The sequence below is a fragment of the Dendropsophus ebraccatus genome, chromosome 6, assembly GCF_027789765.1.
Source record: "Dendropsophus ebraccatus isolate aDenEbr1 chromosome 6, aDenEbr1.pat, whole genome shotgun sequence".
In the NCBI taxonomy this organism is placed as follows: domain Eukaryota; kingdom Metazoa; phylum Chordata; class Amphibia; order Anura; family Hylidae; genus Dendropsophus; species Dendropsophus ebraccatus.
In genome coordinates this window covers 142,194,459-142,217,698 of record NC_091459.1, presented here as the reverse complement: position 1 = coordinate 142,217,698, position 23,240 = coordinate 142,194,459, and the positions used below count along the sequence as shown (strand labels likewise).

The window sequence follows — 23,240 nt, the reverse complement described above, 5'->3', positions numbered from 1 at the left end:
GTATGTAACTACCCTTTTAGCACAAAACGACTCCCTGCCATACAGAGGTGATCTCACGTATTTCTGGGGGATCTAGAAAAGTCATTGTTACTGCTGTAAATTATGGTGTTTCTTCCTTTCCTCTCTTCACTTGCTTTAACAACTTCCTTAGAGATATTCACTTAACCACATTGTCCCTTTTGTGACAGAATAAAGAAAAAGTTATGCACTAATGACTGAGAGCGCTACAGCCAAAGAAACACATCTGCCATGAAGCTTTACGGGGTTGTTCACCAATATTTTTTTCTTTCAATCTTCCAGTACTTATCAGCTGCAGTATGCCCTGCAGGAAGTGGTATATTCTCCCTAGTCTGACACAGTGCTCTCTGCTGCCACCTTTGTCCATATCAGGAACTGTCCAGAGCAGGAGAGGTTTTCTATGGGAATTTGCTGCTGCTCTGGACAGTTCCTGACATGGACAGAGGTGGCAGCAGAGAGCACTGTGTCAGACTGGAGAGAATCCACCACTTCCTGCAGGACATACAGCAGCTGATTTTTTTTACAGAAGTAAATGACAAATCTCTGGCACTTGCTGGGCCCGGCTTATGGTGCTTTTACACAGAGAGATTTATCTGACAGATCTTTGAAGCCAAAGCCAGGAACAGACTATAAACAAGGTGCAGGTCATAAAGGAAAGACTGAGATTTCTCCCCTTTTCAAATTCATTCCTGGCTTTGGCTTCAAAAAAACTGTCAGATCAATCTGTCTGTGTAAATGTACCAGTAGACCAAGCACAATGTCCTCATTAACAAATTACCTGCACACTGCTTACAGGGCAGCGTAATCTCCGAAGAACACTGACTTTGTATTTACATCAGTGAATATGTGCCAGTGACGTCTATCTAAGTCCTTGTTGGACAGTTCTATAATTGCATTAGAGTAAATGTGTCATGAAAGCACTTCTCTCTACAGGCCACTTTATTCTCATGCAATCTATGAATTACCGCTACCCACATATAGCAGGAAAAAAATAAAAAAATAAAAAATAAATCAGCCACATAGAGTATGGCTAGAAAAATCACCCTCAATCCAATCTACATCACTAGTCCTGTTAATTGAAAGCCCAGGTATAAAGCATTGCCATAAAGTACAGAATTCTGTAAGATTACAGTCAGGTGTATAATTACGCAATTATACTAAAGTGTTAGGATGATCATCAAAGGTAGAAACACAGTGTTTAAAGGGGTAGTGCAGCCATTTACGTTTTCTGCTTAAAGGGGTTCTCCAGCGAAATTTTTTTTCTTTCAAATCAACTGGTGTCAGAAAGTTTATATAGATTTGTAATTTACTTCTATTAAAAAATCCCAAGTCTTCCCATACTTATTAGCTGCAGTATGTCCTGCAGGAAATGTTTTATTTTCAGTCTGACACAGTGCTCTCTGCTGACATCTCTGACTGAGACAGGAACTGTGCAGAGCAGGAGAAGTTTTCTATGGGGATTCATAGAAAACCAAGACAGAGTTCCTGTCTCGGCCAGGAGATGTCAGCAGAGAGCACTGTGTCAGACTGAAAATAAAACATGTCCTGCATGACATACAGCAGCTAATAAGTATGGGAAGACTTGGGATTTTTTAAATAGAAGTAAATTGCTACATAACTTTCTGACACCAGTTGTTTTGAAAGAAAAAGATTTTCACTGGATAACCCCTTAAATTAACACACATTACAAAGTTATATAACTTTGTAATGTGTGTTAATAAGCTGTCTGGCCCCGTTCCCCACCTGGAGTGCATCACATGGCTTCCAACTTGCCCAACCCTGATTGGCTGAGCAAGCTGGAAGCCATGTGATGCGTTCCAGCCAATAAAAAAGGCTGCCGGTAAGCCTGCGCACCAGTAGCCTTTTCTCTCCCATTCACTGCTCCGCAACCTAAAACTGAGGACGAGGGACGAAGATGATGGGGAAGCAACCGGCGGGAAATTCAAATAGCGACCATCACTGGGGGGGTGGTAAGTATACATGCTGTGTGTGTCTGTGGGGGCGCCAGAGTACTCCTTTAACTGAAACCGTAACATCTGAGTGGAAGGATTAGGACCCTATTACACAGAGAGATAATTTGCCAAGGAGCCATACATTGTCTGATTGGCCACCAACTGCACATCGCTATGTGTAATATTGATGCAAGGCCAATGGCTGATGACAGTATAAAGAAAAAAATAAAGTTATACTTACCTGTCCAGGCTCCCCTGATGTCTTGCTGCCTTTTCCCGCTCACTGCAGTCGCCACTGAAGCCTCTGATGCTTCTGACAAAGACTTGGTCAGTAACTGGCCGAGCAATCTGTCAGAGGCAGCTTCAGTGGCAGCTGCGGTGAGCAGGGAATAAGCAGCAGGATACCAGGGAAGCAAGGACAGGTAAGTATAACTTCATTACTTTGTATTTAAACCAAGGGCTGGGGAGAAAAAAAGGAGAGACATTGCAGGCCTAGGTCACACCTCATTGACTCGACTGCTACAGATTAAAAAGATATATATTTTTCTTACTCTAACCAGGGCACTAAGAGCAATTGGAAAGACATGACCGTTAAGGATTTATTCTCATAAAGCAGACAGCACTAGCGGTTTGGGGGAGGGTGGATGGGTGTACGATTGCTTTAAAAAAGGATCAGGCACTAAAATAAAAAAAATGATTGATCTTTAACTGATGTCTGTTAAAAGAGAAACGGAAGCCCCCATACACATTAGACAGTCGGTAGACTTGGCCAACTTCCCCACCACAATGTTTTTGTGGGCTAGAAAGTATGATAAATATGGACTATTAGGTATTAACTGAACCAGGCAAAGGGCCCCACATACAAGACCTGGGAGCAACATAAATCAAAGCGCTCATGCACTATACTCATCAATCTGAGAACCTCTGTGCTAATAAGATTAGCAATCACTAGCTCAACCTTGCTTGGACCAGTCCAGGGCACTTACTATGGGTCTCACATTAACCTACTTGGCACTGCTGAATATCATCTATGTATCGGTTTGGTTATTCCAAATGGTAAACCGTTTGATGGGTGCATATGCCTTTATAAGCATAAAGGAGACGTTTGGCAAAATTTTTTTATTAAAGTATTGTATTGCCTCACCAATACACACTTATTACGGGAAATACACATAAAGTGCTTTTTTCCCTGCACTTACTACTGCATCAAGGCTTCACTTCCTGGGTAACACGGTGATGTCACTTCCTGGATACCATGGTGATGTCACTTCCTGGATAACATAGTGATGTCACTTCCTGGATAACATAGTGATGTCACTTCCTGGATAACATGGTGATGTCACTTCCTGGGTAACACGGTGATGTCACTTGCTGGATAACACTGTGATGTCACTTCCTGGATACCATGGTGATGTCACGACCCAACTCCCCCCAATGGCAGGGGGATGCTTAGTGTCCCTCCAGTGCCCTGTGTCCCTTTGTGTCCCCCTGCCATCATCCTCTCCAGCAGCCACAGCCCGCACAGCTCTGGGAGTTGGATCATGACATCACCATGTTATCCAGGAAGTGACATCACCATGTTATCCAGGAAGTGACATCACCATGTTATCCAGGAAGTGAAGCCTTGATGCAGTAGTAAGTGCAGGGAAAAAAGCACTTATGTGCATTTCCCGTAATAAGTGTATATTGGTGATTTGTATAACTTTGAGGGGGCAATACTATATTTTTATAAAAATTTCCATTGGACTTCTCCTTTAACCTGTGCTACTTTGTGCTTATAGGGGGGCAAAGATGGCGAACCTTCTCTATGTTGCCCATGTGCCATGACAAGATGGATGGATACAGGATATTTTTCTGATACGAATATGAAATATGAAAGATATTTACAGCAGCAGAACGCCATTTAGCCATCTACTACAAAAGTTACCCAAAAAACGAACAGTTTCCAGAAACTCGGCAACAAGTAAACAATCAGACTTATTGAGCCCACAGCAACGAATTCCAGTAGAAGAGAATTAATCAATAGTTTAGTCTTTCCTCTGGCACCAGGAGCGCAATACACACAGAAAGAAATTAGTTACAGCTGAGTTGCAGCTAAAAGATAGCAAATTTATCTAAGAACTCTACAGGCAATCATTACTGGCACGCACTGGTGCAATAAGCCTGACAATGCTCCCCGTCAGGCCTGTGCGTGAGCAGTGTGAAATACAAATGCAATTCTGGGAAAAGAAATATGCCCGGCCTGCCGAAGCCCAAGAAAAAAGCCACAAGCTGATGGAAGCTTCTGCAGCCGGCGCTGTGCGTATGGCATCATCATTTATTTACTATTATTACACAGGCCGGTCTGCTGCCACCTCATTCTGCAGGCACCCATTCCTTGTTAATTCAGCTTTGATGGTGTCTTATGGAGAACACGACAAGTAGTCAGCGAAGACTAGGCTGGCAGGGCAACCTTTATCCGGCTGCTCGTGAAGGTTTGGAGTAAAGTAAACAAAAAATAACAATGTAAAAGATACTAAGGGGCCTATTACACAGGACGATTATCGTGCAAAAAATCGTTAAACCGTTCGAATTTAAACGCTAATCGTTCCGTGTAATTGCAGGCAACGATCGAAAAAATCGTTTGTGTGTCGTTGATCGTTGATTTAGATCTGAACCTAAAATCATGGTTAACTGTTCGCTAATCGTTCGCTGCAGTTCCTCATTTGTTCACTAATCGCTCAGTGTAATTGCACATTGTTCATCGTTTTGCTGGGATCAGAAGGAGTAAACGATCGTAGTAACGATCACAATAACAATCGTAACTAACGACCATCGTAATGTTTAATATTGTGAACGATTTCAGGTTAACGATAAACAATCTCGTTTAGTCGTAGTCGTTAATCGCTAAAAATCGCTGCGTGTAATAGGGCCCTAACAGATTTAAAAAAAAAAAAAAGATGGAAGGAAAAAAAATAATTAAAGAAAGGTTGACAGGTTAGAATAGTTTCCTTGCAGCATCGAGGTCAGGAGTTCCATAGACCGATGTTTCCCAGTGACTGACAGGTCATGTTTTGAGGATTTCCTTAGTATTTCTCAGCTGATATAATTATAGTCATATAATATCACAGCTGTTTTTTGGATGGGATATCCTGAAATCCTGATATGTTTGTGGGCCTTGAAGAATCATGTTGGGGAACATGGCCACAGACCATCAGACAAGGGCAAAAACTCCATGGAGATTGTATGTTCTCCACATGAAAATTATTTACTGGTCTGTCTATCACAGCACTGTAAAACAACATGCTATGGATTGACAGAGAACACTCTGCCAGACAAGCTTAGTGTTGGAATGTGTGTGTGTGTGTGTGTGTGTGTGTGTGTATGGAAGGGGCTTAGATAGTTATGAACAGGAGAGAGTATAGACTGAGTGTATGAATACTGAGAACATCTGCCTCATCCTGAAGGTCCACACTGTACCCAACAGGTAAATCAAAGATTTCCTCTTATCACCTATAAAGATCTTGGCAAATGTCCTGTATAGTTTTTACTACAATTGCTACAAATGTCAGTAACGCTTTAAAGGGGAACTATCAGCAGTTTGTGCAATGGGACCTGCTGATATCCCCCTGCAGCTGTGTACCTCACGTCAGCAGTGTTTTTATTCTACTTTTCCATGTGTCCCATTGTTCTGAAGCATTGTGATCACAGAAGATATGCAAATCGGCTATTTAGTAGAGTAGCAGTGGCGGTGTTGCCCGGCTGCACAGAGCACCCCCCTTGGCCTGACCGGTCAGCCCTGCCTACTATGCCGCTCATAACAGTGATGTCCGGGTTCCAGAAAAAGGGGCTAAGGAGGGATTCTTCTCAGCCGGGACACACTGCGAATCACGCATGCGCCCATGTCGTATGTGAGCTCTTCCTTGCTCATGTGCTGTTACGAGCGGCATTACTATTCAGGGTAACATCTAAAAGCACTACCCGGCCTGAAACGCGTCAGCATCCTGTTCTCCTGGTTGGGTTCTTACAATGATACCAATAAGAGATGGTGTATTACTGTATACACTGGAATTAGTCACTGTTGGGTTCTCCCTCCCCCCATGCAGTGCCATTATTTTCTCTTTGTACCTATAACACTGACTATGGACCTTTAGTATATGTGATATCTCAGATACTGTATAATGTATACGTGACAATGACTGGCCGTATAATACAGCTCGACGGCCGCTCTGCAGAGGAATCAAGCATCACTGAATACAGAAGTAACGGCTATAACAATCACTGTATAAACGTCCCCCGTATTACAGTAGATCTTTACTATCGATCTGATGGAGCGTCACACTGCCCGGTCAGGAGGACGCGCTGATCTTTAGCCTGCAGTGTTACATATCGGGGATTACAGAAAGTTACCGGCTACTCTCAGCAGATGAGCCAGGGCCAGGAGCTTCGCAGACTGCTTGTAGCTACTCGGAGACTGAGATATACACTTCTTGATGAGGCTGAGGCGGCTGGAGCACAGGCGCACTGTAAGAAGGAAGAACACAAGACATATTACACACCGTTCTTACAAGAATTATTATTGATCACAGAACTCATAAACAGGACATTATAGCTTTAAAGGGACAGTGTCATCAGGAAATGACTTATTATATAAAGACAACAATATAATATACAGACTCTGTCTATTGGTGTCTATGTCCATGAGTCTTTCTGTAAAGCATGTCACTAAATACTTTTAAGGAGAGTCTAGGCAAGATGGCATAATAATGATAACTACTTCATAGATATAACACCATCTTATTTCACTGCATTGTACAAAGCCGTTCACTGTCAGATCAGTCCCTGTCCTATTAGTGCTACAATGCAAGAACCATATTCTTTGTCCTATTTTTTTTTACACTCCTTAGCTGCAAGTTATTGTTATCTGCCTTGCATTGTTCACATTTTCCCCATCCACAACTTTTTGCAATCCTTTTTTTTTTTTACCTATATGACCCCATTTGGGTGCCCAAATCTATGTAATTTATAACATTTTCTCCAACACCATATAAACCTCACATCCAGTGTTCACATTATCACCAACACCAGTGGCGTAGCTAACATAAAGGCAGACCATGCAACTGCTATAGGGCCCGGGGGACCTGTGGAAACCCCTCCACGAAACATGACACGACACTGCAAGTCTCTCTTGTGGCTGGAGGCAGCATTGCACCTCCAGCTACAAGAGCCCCCCATACGCATACTAACCTTGTTCTCCCAGCTCTAGTGCATAAGCAATGTGCCAGGGGACTGTGCCAGTCCGGGTGAGTATGTGGTTGGAGGGGTGGCATTCACTTTTTTGCTATGTGGCCCCATGAATCCTAATCGCACTAACAACTATATTGTCCTCAGGGGTTATTGAGGCTGGGCTCACGCTGGGTTATTGCTCTCCGTTTAACGTATCTATTTTTTTTCTTTTTATACTGGAGTTCAATGGAAAAAAAACTGATCGCACACAATAACATTTTTTTTTTTTAAAACGACTGCAAAAACACAATGTGGACCGGACCTTATTTTTTTTGTGATGTTTTGCACCTGGAAAAAGCCTCAAAATCTTACAAGGGGAAAAAGAAGAAGAAGCAGCAGCGCTTTTGCATGCATGTTTATACACAAGGCTGCCAACCATCATAGGGCAGGCTCCCCAGACAGCACTTAATGCAGGGGGGGGGGGGGGGGGGGTCGGCTTCCATTTGACTCTGAGCACTGCCGGCCGCAGAGGTGATGAGCAAACATTTCAATCAATTGAGAGAGCGCTGCCAGTTGTGTGAGCCATCAGCCGCTCTGGACGGGATCACCTGACTGCGGCTTTGCTTCTCCTCTTGGCTGGCAGTCATTCCGGCACATGTTAAGCTGCCGGGGCCATCGCTCTTCAGATTTCCAAACAATCAGAATCAGAAAGTAGAAGTGTAGACATTTATCACAATTGGAAAACACACAGCACAGGAGCAGATGTTCCAGACAGACAATGCTGGAGAGAGGGGGGGATACAGATGCTTAACACAGAGCCGTGCACTCCGAGAAGAAGATAATGAAGGCGACATTAGTCGCTGAAGTGTGCGCAGCCCTAATAAGTAATCAGTATGCAAAACGGAGGCACTCCGCACAAGAACAAAAAGGCAGCGGAGGAAGTTACCCAAGGTAACCGAGTTATGAAGGAAACTACACACAGCCACTTATTATTTCTCAATATACGCCGGCGTCTGCTCCACGGAAATGCTCATTTTTCTTGCCCGCAGATTAAGAGAGCGGTCCTGGAAATAAAGTCTATTTATACGGCTGTTTTCTATGCCAGGTTTATGGCGTTTGTTATAAGGTAGCACACCGCTGCCCATAAAGCTTTGCTTAGGCTGCTGCAATGGAGGAATAAAAATGTCTGCATATGATTAATGGTCATTTCCAATGGGCGGAAATATTTTAGACAAACGAGCGGGAGCCTGGAAAAGGCTCGGAGTATAATGTGACTGTGTGATCATGGGCAAGGACTCACATACCTTATAATGATAATCATCCTGGATGTATATGAATGAGAGGCGGTCACCGGCCATAATACAGCGGTGTATACTTACCTCTAACTCTGTAATCATGGACACACACCAGGAGAATGCGGGTACCAGGTTACTGTGCAGGGGAGTCAAACCAGCAGGAATGATGGGAAATGTAGTTTTGCATCAGGTGGAACGCCCCTGGGCAAGATTTCTCCTATTCATCACTTTTCTGAACACTGCAAATAAGCCTCAACGATCCAGCACATGAGCAGTGTTCAGACAAGTGATGATAAGGAGAAATCCTGCCTGGGGCAAAACTAATGGCGAAGAGGGTTGGGAGGAGGGGCGGAGAGGCATTGCAAGCCTAGGGCACACACTCTAGGCCACACCAGTGTGACACAGGGCTGCATGTTTAAAAGTTTTTTTTTTAGTTTTTTAGAAAATAACTGCATCACCAGCCAAATAGACTCAAGGACAGATCTTGTATTAAAAGCAGCTATCTGACAGTACAATCAGTTTAAGGGGGTAGATTGTGAGTACAGAATCACTTTAAGGGTGGTATTACACGGGCCGATGGGGGCCTGATAATACCTGTAAACGAGCAGCGATCTGCTAGATCGTCGCTCGTTTACTGGACCTATTACACGGCCCGATAATCGTTAAACAAGGGCTGCAGGGACATAGTTACCGATGTCCTTGTAGCCCTTGCTTAACTATAACCATTACCTATCCATGTTCCAGGAATGCTGCTGCGGTCTTCTTCTCCACGGTTCCCGCGCGCTCTAACTTCAGAGTGGCCTGTCAGCTGACAGGCCGCTCATCCAATCACAGGCCGGGACAGGCCGGCTAGAGTGCGCAGGATCCGGGGAGAAGACCACAGGAGCAGCCCTGGAACGTGGATAGGTAATGTATATCGTCAGTCGCCGGGCACGCACCGCTATTACATGAAGCGATGCGGGGTCGGTGCCCGACGAAAATAGGTCCAAACCTATATCAACGATCAGCCGATGATCGTCGTTATCGGCTGATCGTTGTATTTATTACATGGAGCGATAATCGGCCGATTATCATTCCGTGTAATAGTACCCTAAGAGTCCAGTGAGTCACTGATCAGGACCACCCACCAAATTCCAATACCCACTGGTATTGGTATTTCTAAGTTGCTATCCTTATCCATAGTATAGCAGATAACTAAAGGATCGTTGTAGGTCAGACCACTGGGACCCCACCAATCCCATGAAAAAGAGCAAAACTACTCCTGCATGAATGATAAGCTTGTCCATAGGATGAGTGGACAATAACTTCATCATTATAAATCAATTGTTCCATTCTTTTAGCACTATACCATAATCCTAGAACAGGGAAAGAGGGGAGGAGGATGCTTTCTGGTGTAGTTGTGATGTGATAGGACTTATAGAGAAGTACACACTCACCTTTTGTTGTTATACCATGATGCTGGCCGATCGGACATATCTGACAATGTGACATATTCCCTTTAGGGGAGACTGATAAAGCTAACCTCTTTCTACAGATTTATATTTGGATAACATAGAAGGGATATCCTAAGTCCCAGATCCTAAGAGCCAGAATAGAGGATGGCTCATAGGAGAACCCAACCAGCCATAGGACAATTGTGTGTAATACAACCTTTCACCTGCAGTGGCCACTGCACAGAAAATGTAAGCAACTTCTACAATCCGATCAGGAGTGATTTCCATCATAGACTTAAGAAGATGTAGAAATCTCCAGAAACATTTATTCTTTACAAAGTGATGATCATAGAAAAAACACAGGTATGAAGCCCTTTGTAGGACTCGATACAAAGCCCTCTCCCTTTCAGTAGTCTAAGAACAGGATCAATAACAGAATCTAACACAATTCTGCACCAATATGACCAGCTCTTTAGGTATAGGTTACCCGATAATTTTTGTTTTCTTTTTTTTTTATTCATTTTAATAATTTGATCTTCTGGCAGTGTAGAGGATGGGGCTACCTACCTCAGAAACCTCCCGGACACTGCACGTAACCAAGAGTCACTGGCTTCAGCACCTAATGGCAGGTATGTACATCATATATAAGTCTACTGAATATTAGCGTTTAGATGACTTATGGTGAATAATAATCTTTAAAGGATTACTACAATGGAAAAAAAAATAACAGCTATCGAAAGTAATACAAAAATCTGCATAAAAAGTTTTCCAATACTTATTGGCTGCTGTATGTCCTGCAGGAAGTGGTGTATTCTTTCCAGTCTGGCACGGTGCTCTCTGCTGCCACCTCTGTCCATGTCAGGAACTGTCCAGAGCAGCAGCAAATCCCCATAGAAAACCTCTCCTGCTCTGGACAGTTCCTGACATGGACAGAGGTGGCAGCGGAGGGCACTGTGTCAGATGGGCCCCATATAAACATTAAACCCCTCGACTGACCACAAATCCATGAAGTGTAATCATAACCTTTAACTACAAGTGCTTGTCAGGTGTGTTTGCAGTTAAACAGACATTTGTATGACCCACGAGGCTGCTATGGCTGCTACTGCGATAGTTATACCCCTGATTGCAGCTATTATATTGGAAGTTTTGTTTGTTTGTTTGTTTTTCGTCTAAATAGAAGTAAAAATCTGTAAAACTTTCTGATACCTGTTGATTTAATCCCCTTCTCCAAGTTCCCCTTTTTAAGTATATAGAAGTTTCAGAAACTTAGTCTCACAAACAATACACAGCGCAGGTGGGAGTCCAACTCCCATCAGTCCTCCCACAGTACAATCCCAGCTTTCCGTTGTGACTTTGCTGTTACTTGCCATCTATCCACCTTTCTATAAAACGCGAAGCAATTTACTGAGCGAGTCGCCCACCAATCAGAGTGTAAGTGCTGGAGTGTCGCTCTGCCGCCGCCGCGCGCTCTCCAAGGTACTGAAGCCCTTTCACAGTCAGGCTATTAGGAACATACGCACTATTACCTTGTGGCAATTTAGCTTTATTTCACAGAGAGCTTTTTTCTCAATGCAAAACCCCTAATGGGAATGCTCCCCACCCCGCACAGGCACACGAGGAAGGAGCGCACTAATGGATCCGCCAGATAAGCCTACAGACTCATTTACTGAGGGGCGCCTCAAAAAGTTTGGGGTTTTGAAAAAAGCTTTTGAGAAGAATGAATAGAACTGGCAAAAAAAGGCAAAAAAACCCTTTATATTCAAAAGACATGTTGTGGGAAATGCTTTACCTCTGCGTCTGCTGTAAGGAAATGCAGCTCCTAAATACATAAAAAGCTCCATCTGGAAGGTGCACTTAGCAGTGTGTAAAGTACAGGCGTGATGGAAGGATATATATCAGATAGACAGTGTACACTTACAGAGAGACGAGGGGGAGAGAGGTGATGTATAGTCAGGAGCCGCACACAAGGGCCGAAGGGAAGAGAAGAAGGTATTAGGAAAAGGAGAGAGATAGAGAGATGATAGATAGATAGATAGATAGATAGGAGAAAGATAGATAGATAGATAGATAGATAGATAGATAGATAGGAGATAGATAGATAGATAGATAGATAGATAGATAGATAGGAGATAGATAGGAGATAAATAGAAGATTGATAGATAGATAGAAGATTGATAGATAGATAGAAGATTGATAGATAGACAGATAGATAGATAGATAGATAGATAGGAGAAAGATAGATAGGAGAAAGATAGATAGATAGATAGATAGATAGATAGGAGATAGATAGGAGATAAATAGAAGATTGATAGATAGATAGAAGATTGATAGATAGATAGAAGATTGATAGATAGACAGATAGATAGATAGATAGATAGATAGATAGATAGATAGATAGATAGGAGAAAGATAGATAGATAGATAGATAGATAGATAGATAGATAGATAGGAGATAGATAGATAGATAGATAGATAGATAGATAGATAGATAGGATAGATAGATAGGATAGATAGATAGATAGATAGATAGGAGATAGATAGATAGAAGATAGATAGATAGATAGATAGATAGATAGATAGATAGATAGATAGGATAGATAGATAGGATAGATAGATAGGAGATAGATAGATAGATAGATAGATAGATAGGATAGACTACTAATGTTACCTTTACACTACTCTCCCTACTAAAAGAATAAAAATACTTGCCTAAACCCCACTGGAGCCCCTCCCTATAGGTCAGCCATAGAACTCTGCGGAGCACACTGATAGGAACCTGTCATCATTTTCCAGAACAGGAGGCACAGAGCAGAGAGTGAAGTCCCAGGATAACTTGTTATTGACACAAATAAATCTCCACTCATTGTTGGCTAAATAGTCATGTGGGCGGTCCTACTTAGTGATTGACAGCTCTCCCTATATGGACACATATACAAAGATAGCTGTCAGCCACCAGGTAGTTTTCTATGAATAAATGGCAAGTTATCCTGGAACTTTGTACATAAAACTATATATCAATCTGCTCATCTCCTCCTAGTTTATAAGATGCCGCCTGCAAACCAGACTGTATTTTGGTGGTAAGGGTGGCACTATGAAAACACTATGATGACACTAAGAATGAGAGCTATGATGGTACCACTAATGTCAGCACAATCATAGTGCTGCTGATGGGGCACTATTGAGGGAATACAGCAGTCTAGTGGGGTCGCAGTCCTCTCCATAGTTACCCACCCTTGCTCTGGGACATTAACGTATAGAGTCAGCTGATCAGGCCTCCAGGCTTACAGCCTCCCTACCTTCCTGCCGAGTCTCCGTAAAGTCAGCCATTGTTCCAGCAAGTCATTAGCTAGTCGTAAGTTACGACAGTAATAAAAAGGACAAGAACAGGAGAGAGCGGGAAACAGAATGATGAAGACGAGTCCATTAAGAGAAATAGAAATGTTGCATAAAGTAAAGGTGCAGCGAGTGCTGACATTTTCACACGGCCATTAAACAAATGGAAAGGAGTCAATCGGAGAGCATCTCTCCCATCTCTCTGCACGGTGACCTTTCCACAAGTACCTGTGAATGTGGGTGAGCACAGAGCTGGAAATGAGCTTCATCTGGCAGATGATATAAGGCTCGGGAGCTGCGGCTTGGGGCAAACTGCGGCAGATACCACAAAGGACACTTTACTGATCATTTGAATACATGATCCAACAGTAGAACAGGGACCGTGATCAATAACATGTATATAAAATCAGGGGGTACTAGTTGTAATAATGGCACAAAGTAACTAATATTGCTGTATTGTCACTATTACAACTGTAAGAGCATGATAAGTTCACTTTTTCCCATATACTGCACACTAACTAGCACTATACCTCTAGTGTCATCTGTAGCATCCGAGCTCAGCGGTAACCACGTTTCATTACTTCAGATGAGTCATGTGTCTTCTACATCTTGATTTTTTTTAAATTTCTAACTTTATTCTCTCCTTTTGAGATCGGCTATCAATCCTATGACGCATTGGCACAGAATCATGTGTGCAGTTAAAGGCTGGGAAGACAGCTCTATAATCCTCATCTCTATATTAGGATACAGTTAAGGCTGTACTAATAAATGCATTATATATCTAACAGGAGCTGTATACTTATCAACAGTTACTGTAACAGGACGTTCTGGGGTTGTACATGATTTATCCATCCATCCTTCTAAGTAGATAGATTAGAAGTAGAGTGATAGATTAAGCAATTGTGTTTCCTTTCCCCTATACTGCTCAGGAGGCTGTGACTGTTTCCCCCCCCTCCTTCTCTCCTTGGCTAGGCGCTCATTGATAGGTGTGCTGTTAGTAGTAGGCGGGGTTAAAAATGAGGTGTTGCATCTTATCTAGCAACAGGAGAGACAGATCATGTGACTTTGGTCTCAGAAGAGAGGGGGAATACAGAGGATTCTTGTAATGGAAACTTATTACAAACAAGCTTAGAGTATTAGTAGGAATTCAACAGGGTTACATTTTCTTAAGTAGAGTCCCCATTTAATTTACACATTTTTATTTTCCCAGAGAGCAAAGCATGTAGGACATTCAATAATATCTGGAGCGGTACAAGGACAAAAAAAAAAAAAAAAAAACTGCCAAAGAGATGATGTACAACAGACAGGGTTACATAACAAATTCAGCTCTGCTCCAGCTGTAAATATATACTGATCATAAAGCTATATACCAGTAAGTGACAAGCTTCAATGTGACTGGTGAGTGAGGGGTGATTCAGAGTTCGGTGAAGCACATGATCCTATTACCCGGCGTACAGCCCCCTACTGACATCCACATGTACACGCCGTAGCCTGGGGAATGTGTCCTCTATAGAATAATTGCTGTTAAATCAGGTGGGATTGATCCGACTACTTCCCCCTATTTATCATGACATATTCAAGGAACAAAATAAACCTATGTTTCTCCTTTTTAACTTTTAAATGGCAGCAGGGGCCGGATTACGGGGAGCTGTCAATCACACATATATAAGGTAACAGATTATCATAGAAAGGCCTCTGCATGTAGAGGGGCTACATTAGATAGTTGTTTTCCAAAAACAGCACCACTCCTGTATCCATTGTGTATGTGGTATTGCAGCTCAGTTCTAATTAAGTTAATGGAGCTGAGTTGTAATACCCAAACACAACCAGAGAACAGGTGTGGCGCTGTTTCTGGGGAAAAAAAATCAAAGATACATTTCTAAATTGGAACTACCAGAGTGTTGTTCCTTCTCCTTTAACTGCATGAATAAAATGGTACCATTCCCTATGGTGTGCCCCTAAATAATTTAACACCTTTAGCAGTGTTTATGGAATGTGCAGACTGATGGTTTATCAATCTGGATTACTAGAAAGCCAAAGGTAAATATAATATTAAAGGGGTGTCAGGAAGTTATATAGGAAGGAAGGAATGTATACAGATTTACAATATTCTTCTGTTTAAAAATCTCCAGTCTTCCAGTACTTATGAGCTACTGTATGTCCTGCAGGAAGTGGTGTATTCTTTCCAGTCTGACACAGTGCTCTCTGCTGCCACCTCTGTCCATGTCAGGAACTGTCCAGAGCAGGAGAGGTTTTCTATAAGTACCCGAACACTCAGTATTTGACTCCTGAAATCTGGATAAGTTGGATGTTACCCTAGCGAAGTCCTGGAAAACATGGATACAGTCATAGTCCATATCCATGTACTCCTAGTGCGGCCTGCATGGATTTAATCACTATACATCAAAAGGTGTAATCACAAATCCACAAAGAAATGGACGGTGTAAACCTTTTACAGACAGTAAATACAGCCTTGGTAATGGGTACACTTCAGGTGTCCGTGTTAGAAGTCCAGTCCCCCACAATTTACACATTTGTGACGTCCATATTTTGTAGTAAATGATATTATAGAAGGCGGCTTCTGCCAGGGGGAAAAAAAAACGAGACAACAGAGGAAGAAATGCCATGATAAGGTCACTTACATAGGTCCACGTCCAATGAGAGTAGATTACAGCTAGAGATGAGCGAACCGGGTTTGGGTTGGAGTCCATCCGAACCCGAACGATCGGCATTTGATTAGCGGTGGCTGCTGAAGTTGGATAAAGCCCTAAGGTTATGTGGAAAACATGGATATAGTCATTGGCTGTATCCATGTTTTCCAGACAACCTTAGAGCTTTATCCAAGTTCAGCAGCCACCGCTAATCAAATGCCGAACGATCAGGTTCGGATCGACTCGAACCCGATTCGCTGATCTCTAACTAAACAGACATGAAAAAAATAAAACATATATAGCTGAATTTCTGCAGCAGGAGTTCCTTACCTTGTAGTGGCAGAATTTTCACCCCAAACTCTTCCAGGTATCCCAGAGACCGGATCAGGTCCAGCTCCTCCTGAATGGAATCCGGGCAGTCGGTTATCAGCTGTAAGCAGCTCCTGTCAGGACAAAGACAAGAAACAATATTTCGACTTTGTAGTATAAAAATTGTTTATAATTTTATTGTTTTACCAATCTTGTACCGATCTGGTTACATCATTTGCTATTCTGCATTCTCCATTCGGCAGTCTGCAGAGCTGAAATCTCCCAGCGTTACCGTCTAAGTTCATGTCTGCATAAAACATTCTCTTGTATTTTGCATCGCGGAAAGGGTCATCATTACACAAGCCGCCATACAACCATCTACTGTGGCCGTACATTTTAGATGAATGCTGAGAACTATGAGGACAGGAGGTGCTGGAGCGGGAGAAGGTTCTGGAGGTGGAGGAGGTGCTGGAGGAGGTGCTGGAGGTGGAGGAGGTGCTAAAGGAGGTGCTGGGGGGACTAGGGGGGCTGGGAAAGACAAGAATCAGTCAGATGAATTTATCAATCCTGTTCTTAATGGAGATAAGACACCGTAAGAGGAGACTGGAGTACCCCCTTTAAACTCCATCCTGGAACACCTAAAGACATCAGTGTTAGAGGGGTACTCCAACAAAAATATTTTTCTTTCTAATCAACTGGTGTTGGAAAGTTATATAGATTTGTTATTTACTTCTACTTAAAAATCTCCAGTCTTCCAGTACTTATCAGGTGCTGTATGTTCTTCAGGAAGTGGTGTATTCTATCCAGTCTGACACAGTGCTCTATGCTGCCACCTCTGTCCATGTCAGGAACTGTCCAGAGCAGGAGAGGCTTTCTATGGGGATTTGCTACTTCTCTGGACAGTTCCTGACATGGACAGAAGTGGCAGTAGAGAGCACTGTGTCAGACTGGAGAGAATAAACCACTTCCTGCAGGACACACAGCAGCTAATAAGTACTGGAAGAGTGGAGATTTTTAAATAGAAGCAAATTACAGATCTTTAAAACTTTCTGACACCAGTTGATTTGAAAGAAAGAATTTTGTCAGAGCACCCCTTTAATGCAGCCTGGCCAAGGACAAGTGTGGAGCGAAATGTAGAATGAAACCGCTGATTTTCTCATCCTCCACCGTCCTTGTGATAATGCATTAGATGTTTTCCTTTGAGTACATTTCTACACAACCAAACAAGCATCAGAGCCACAGGGGTCAGACATCTAATGTAAACCAGCGGAGCACAGAGGGAGGGAGGAGGAATTATGCACAAGTGAAATAACACGTCCTGCTGCTTCCCCCGGGTCAGAGGTTTAATGCACAATTATAAGGCTTATTAAGGCAAAGTGACATCTTTATGGAGCCGGGAAAGTTTTCCCTTGCAAAACATTATGTCAAAGGACACTTAGCATAAGTAAGGTCACAGCAGCTCACACCTCCGCGCTGATCCGGGGGTCTGTGCCAGTGTACGGAGTCATAGACCCCTGCTTCATCTGACTGCTACAGCACAAGCTCAGGGCTGACAGCCAGTGTTTCTCCATATATACCTTTCTATAGAGCCACAATTTCATCTGATATATGATTCCCAGATGCTCAATCATTCCCGACTCGCTGTCATTTTCCAACCGCACAGACTTCTGCTATGTGTCCATGTAATTTTTTTCTTTTTTCCCTCTTTAAGGTACTTACTATACTTTGCACTGAATGTTATAATTTATTATCTTTTATGGTGTTAGGATACATTGCATTCTTTCTCACACAGGACAATAAACATGCATTGGAGTCCCTGAAACCATAAATTGAATGTACCTGTTGGAGTAGTGATTCAATTTTTCGGGTACACGGGTGGGGGTGGTGGGACACGGGGAAGGGGGCCATTCACAGACATTACAAAGTTATACAACTTTGTATTATATGTTATGTGTGTTATTCTGTGAATAATTGTTTACCGTCGCACTACCCCTTTAAACAGTTAGGCTGGGTTCACACTACGTTTTTGCAATCCGTTTAATGGATCCATTTTTTTTTTTTTTTTTTTTGACAGAAACAAAAATGAGGTTGACCACGTCTTGTGTCCGCCAAAAAAATAAAAAAACGGATCCGTTTTGATCAGTTTTTTTTTTTTATAATGGAAGTCAATGGAAAAACGGATCATAACGGATGCACACAGTTGCATCTGTTTTTTGCAACCAGTTTTTTTGTATCCGTTTTTTTTTTTTTTTTTTTTTTCTGAAAAACTGGTTTCAAAAACATAGTGTGAACACAGCCTTAATGATAGACTGGAACAGAGGGAGAAACAATCTTGTCCATAAGGTGCGGGGAGGAAGACAATAAGTTTGGGAAGAAGCCGTATAGGTTTGGGAAACAATGTAGGACGGCATACATTTTTGTAATCCAGGCCGTCACTGCCGTAACCAGGCTGTACGAGATGACGGGGAGCCCCATTCTGGAGATAGCACTGGATTTTATGTACAGAAATTAGATTCCAGCACACATACCGCTATATACTTGTCCAGTGCAAAGACCTGCGTGCCTGTGCGATCCACAAATAATCCGATCCATTCATCAGTGACGCCAAACTCCAATCAAGCTTTACATCACATTAAAGATGGCCCAAAGCCATAACAACCAGCACCTAATCCTATACGTTTCAAGCTCATGCACACTCCTAGTCATGATGATAAAGATCTGCAAGTGCTCAAAACGCATTAAACAGGAGGGGGCTGCCACGGCACAAGGGGGCTTTTAATGTGATGTTTCAACTTCAATAAAGCTTGGCTGGAACATGGAACCAGTGCTCGATTAGACATAGCTTTGTGGGTATGCCCTAAATGTTGAGAAGTGTTTACCCCTCTAAGGCTCTATTCACATCAGTTTTGTGACTTCCATTTACAGGCACAAGCAAAAAAAAACAATGTTACGTTAGATTTGTCATATGACTTACGGTGGGGTTGCCGAATGTGATGGGATGGTCAATAAAAGTTCCAAAAGGCCCATAGGCAATGTTAACATAACCCTAGGTCAGCTAAATATAAAGTATAGATTTATTTTTTTTTTTTTAATATAACATCATTAATATATATATATATATATATATATATATATATATATATATATATATATATATATATATTTTTTTTTTTTTTTATTTATTTTATTTATTTTATTTTTTTTTTAAATCCGCCTCCTTTGCTCCCCTTCCTCCACTATGCTGATTCTCCCAGTCATCCACTGCCTTCCGCTTCTTCTGGGTTCTGACCCGCAGGACCAGCCCACTCAACCAATTGGTGACTGAAGCAAAACACTGCAGCAGACAATGATTGGCTGAGCAGGCAGGTTCTGTGAGGTCAGCACAGTACCGAACCAGGAAGCAACAAAGATCAAGGAAGGACCAAGAGAAGCAGCTGCAGGGAGCAGGGGAGGCCAGTATAAGAAAGTTATTATTGCCGTGCCTTGGCTGCCAGACTCGGCCCGACGAGCGAATTCCCACCCCACTATTGCCCCAATGCTCCGCGTCTGTCCACCGGCTTCCTGGCCCCACATCCCTCTCCTATGTTTCCAATTGAGAATTAAAAAAAAAAAAAAAAAAGTTATTATTTCTATACACCTTCTAGAGATACTTTGTTTGTTTGTTTAGGCAACTCCGATGTATTTTTAGCATGGAAGTAATCTATACTAAATAAAAAAAAAAAATTCTAAGTAATGAGACTGCAAATAATTAAATACAAGAAAAAGTTAAGCAAAAAAGTGAGCAGTACTCAATTATCGCTTGACACAATATAAAAAGCACCGGCCGAGCTCCTACCTGAGGATAGTGAGAAAGGAATAAGAGGTGTCATAGTCACTAAAAATAGGGGCTGCATATAATGTGTCAGACTTCCTCTATCAGGAGGTAGAGCTACAGACGCAACTAACATGTTACTAACAAAATAAAGTTATAAATAGGAAAGTCTATTATTTTATGGTGGGGAAAAAAATGCAATGTGCCAGACACTGGTGGCATCTGCCCGACTTGGTATTTTATTAGTTATATATTATATGGAATGGAGGCTAAAAATCGCACCATTTTTTTTTATTTTTTTTTTGTAATACATTAAGTTGACTTATTCCGCTCGAGTTAATTGATAATTAAGCTGTCTCTCCATTAACACCTAATTACGCTTCACTATTGAATCCCATAGTCACCAGTAATGGATTGATGTATTAATACCAGTCATTGTTCTATCACGTTATTCCATACTTGCAACACCACCCATTCAGCTGGAAAGCCACAAAAAAAAAAAAAAAAAAATTGTAAATATTAAAATTATCTAACTGCTGTGAAATCTGGGATTTCCAAGTAGACACAATACATGGATCATATCAACTCGAATCGATGGAATATGGCATTGGTGACCATGATGAATATGTTAGTGCTCGAGGGAGATGTGGAAAGTGCGAGCAAGGTCACTAGAAGTGCTAGCAATTGAGGATCCTGCTTTGCTCGCGGACCCCGCTATTACCACCCGGGCCGCTACAGTCCCTGCCATTTGCCTGCATGTATAATGCATTAGCACATTTCGCTAGTGCAAAGCTGCGCTCGAGATTCTCCATAAATGAAGGCAGGTTTGATTTTCTCCTTGACAAAGGAGGACAAACGAAAAATCAATTGTTATCAACGCCCTGTCATGACCAATTACATCAAGCAGAAAAGGAGGCCTCGGAAGACTGAAAGCGGCTGCCTATTCTATAAATGCTTATATTCACGAGAACAATATTGTAATGGTATGGTAAGCTCGAGAAGGAGGAAGATGCCGAGAGATAAGCGTCGTGGAAGATGATTTATTTAAGGAGGAGGCCGTCATTTATGTTGCAACTCAATCTTAAAATGTTTCCGATTCCGGAGGAGACTGGTGTAGAACACCAAGACCATCCATGTACTGGATTTATGGTGGCAAGATAAATGGAAACCTCTCCACAACACCCATGTGGACTAGATTTTTTTTTTTTTTTTTTAAATAGGATTCTGAATTTCCTTATAACTTATTTATGCCACCCTACTAGAAGATGTTTTTCATGCAATTTAGACCATGATGTTTCACCATGGTTGTTGGAGCTTCCAACCATGGTTCTTCTCCATCCCTTCCTTAGGTAGTGAGATCATCTCTGGCATCATTGTATGGTGGTGTGCTATCTGGAAAGACTTTTATAGGCAACATGAACCCTGGTTTTAACTGATCGAGAGTTTGGGTTATTGTGGTGAAAGCCTCGGCAGGTCGTCACACTGTGGACGAATGGTTTTCTATCGGTAATATATAATTAATATTTTCATAATAATGATACTGGAACAAAATATGGGTGAGAAAAACGCCCATCCTGGAGATGCCAATGTGTTTGAGAGCTCCTCAACAATATAGGCTGGGGTATACAAGTGTAATATTAACTATGAGGTGCATGGGTCATAGATCGATACAATAATGTAGGCCCCATAACACTAGATATCACAGGGTTCTTATAATTGGATGCTGGTCTCGGATTTTATTTCTTTTCTAAGGGAATGTACCATCACGTGAAGTGTTGTCGGTGCTGATGCATAATTGTCTTATGTTAAAGGGGTATTTCCTCCAAAAATATTTTTGCATTAATATGTTGCCTACCCGTAGCTTTACATCTTTCCTATATCAATTTATTATGGATTCTGCACAGTTTTGCTGTTATCTAGATCCATTCACCAACACTGAATACATAGAATCATCAGCTCTCAGTCCAACCCGACACGCTCCCTGCTTCTGGCCCGCACCCTCCGAGACGGCATCAAGTGTCCTCCCTCTCTTCAATGGGCCGGGTTAACCCAGCCCACTGAAGAGAGGGAGGATAGCTACAGTCTCCCTCAGCTTCCTACAGTGCTACTGTGACCCCCTCCCCACACACACACACCCAACCATGCCCGCTCCTGTCAGCCCCCCCGGCTCACCCCTGTGCTGTGCCATCCCCCGCCCCCCCTAGATTCAACCATGCCCGCTCCTGTCAGCCCCCCCGGCTCACCCCTGTGCTGTGCCATCCCCCGCCCCCCCTAGATTCAACCATGCCCGCTCCTATGATCCGGCGGCCCGTTCCCTTCTCCCCCCTTGATACAACCATGCCCGCTCCCCCCCCTTGATACAACCATGCCCGCTCCTATGATCCCCCGGTCCGCTCCCCCCCCCTTTGATACAATCATGCCCGCTCCTATGATCTCCCGGTTCGCTTCCCCCCCTTTGATACAACCATGCCCGCTCCTATGATCCCCCAGTCCGCTCCCCCCCCCTTTAATACAACCATGCCTGCTCCTATGATCCCCCGGTACGCTCCCCCCTTTGATACAACCATGCCCGCTCCTATGATCTCCCGGTACGCTCCCCCCCCCCCTTTGATACAACCATGCCCGCTCCTATGATCCCCCGGTCCGCTCCCCCCTCTTGATACAACCATGCCTGCTCCTATGATCCCCCAGTCCGCTCCCCCCCCCCCCCTTTAATACAACCATGCCTGCTCCTATGATCCCCCGGTACGCTCCCCCCTTTGATACAACCATGCCCGCTCCTATGATCTCCCGGTACGCTCCCCCCCCCTTTGATACAACCATGCCCGCTCCTATGATCCCCCGGTCCGCTCCCCCCTCCCTTGATACAACCATGCCTGCTCCTATGATCCCCTGGCCTGCCCCCCCCCCCCCCCCCCCCCCCCGACTGTGTCTGCTCTACCTTCCGTGCCAGCCCGATCCTGCACAATGTCAGCATGGGTATCACAGCACAGGAGCGGGCACTGTCAGGCTGTGTGTGTGCAGGCGGAAGTGTAACAGCACAGGAGCGCTCACCCGCAGCACACATTGTTTTATAACCGGGGCGATCACAGATCCAAGGTGAATATATACATTGGACATTGTGTCCTAGTCGAGAGTTTCTTTAAATTTTTTTACTTTTTCTCCAGAATCAGCATCATTATTGCAGTCTTTCCTGAAAGAATTCTATGTATTGAGAAACCACAATGTAATGT

The 23,240-nt window shown here is 43.0% G+C and overlaps 1 protein-coding gene across 2 annotated transcripts in view; it reads right to left on the bottom strand.

Annotated features, from left to right (window-relative positions):
* Window positions 1-23,240, bottom strand: part of NBAS (NBAS subunit of NRZ tethering complex) — a 445,751-nt gene that overhangs the window by 241,339 nt on the left and 181,172 nt on the right. For both annotated transcript variants that reach the window (XM_069973153.1, XM_069973154.1), the window contains exons 31-32: window positions 16,218-16,330; window positions 6,360-6,473 (exon numbers count right to left, since the gene is read on the bottom strand). In XM_069973153.1, coding sequence (XP_069829254.1) covers window positions 6,360-6,473; window positions 16,218-16,330 — 227 coding nt within the window. The remainder of the gene's footprint in view (window positions 1-6,359; window positions 6,474-16,217; window positions 16,331-23,240) is intronic.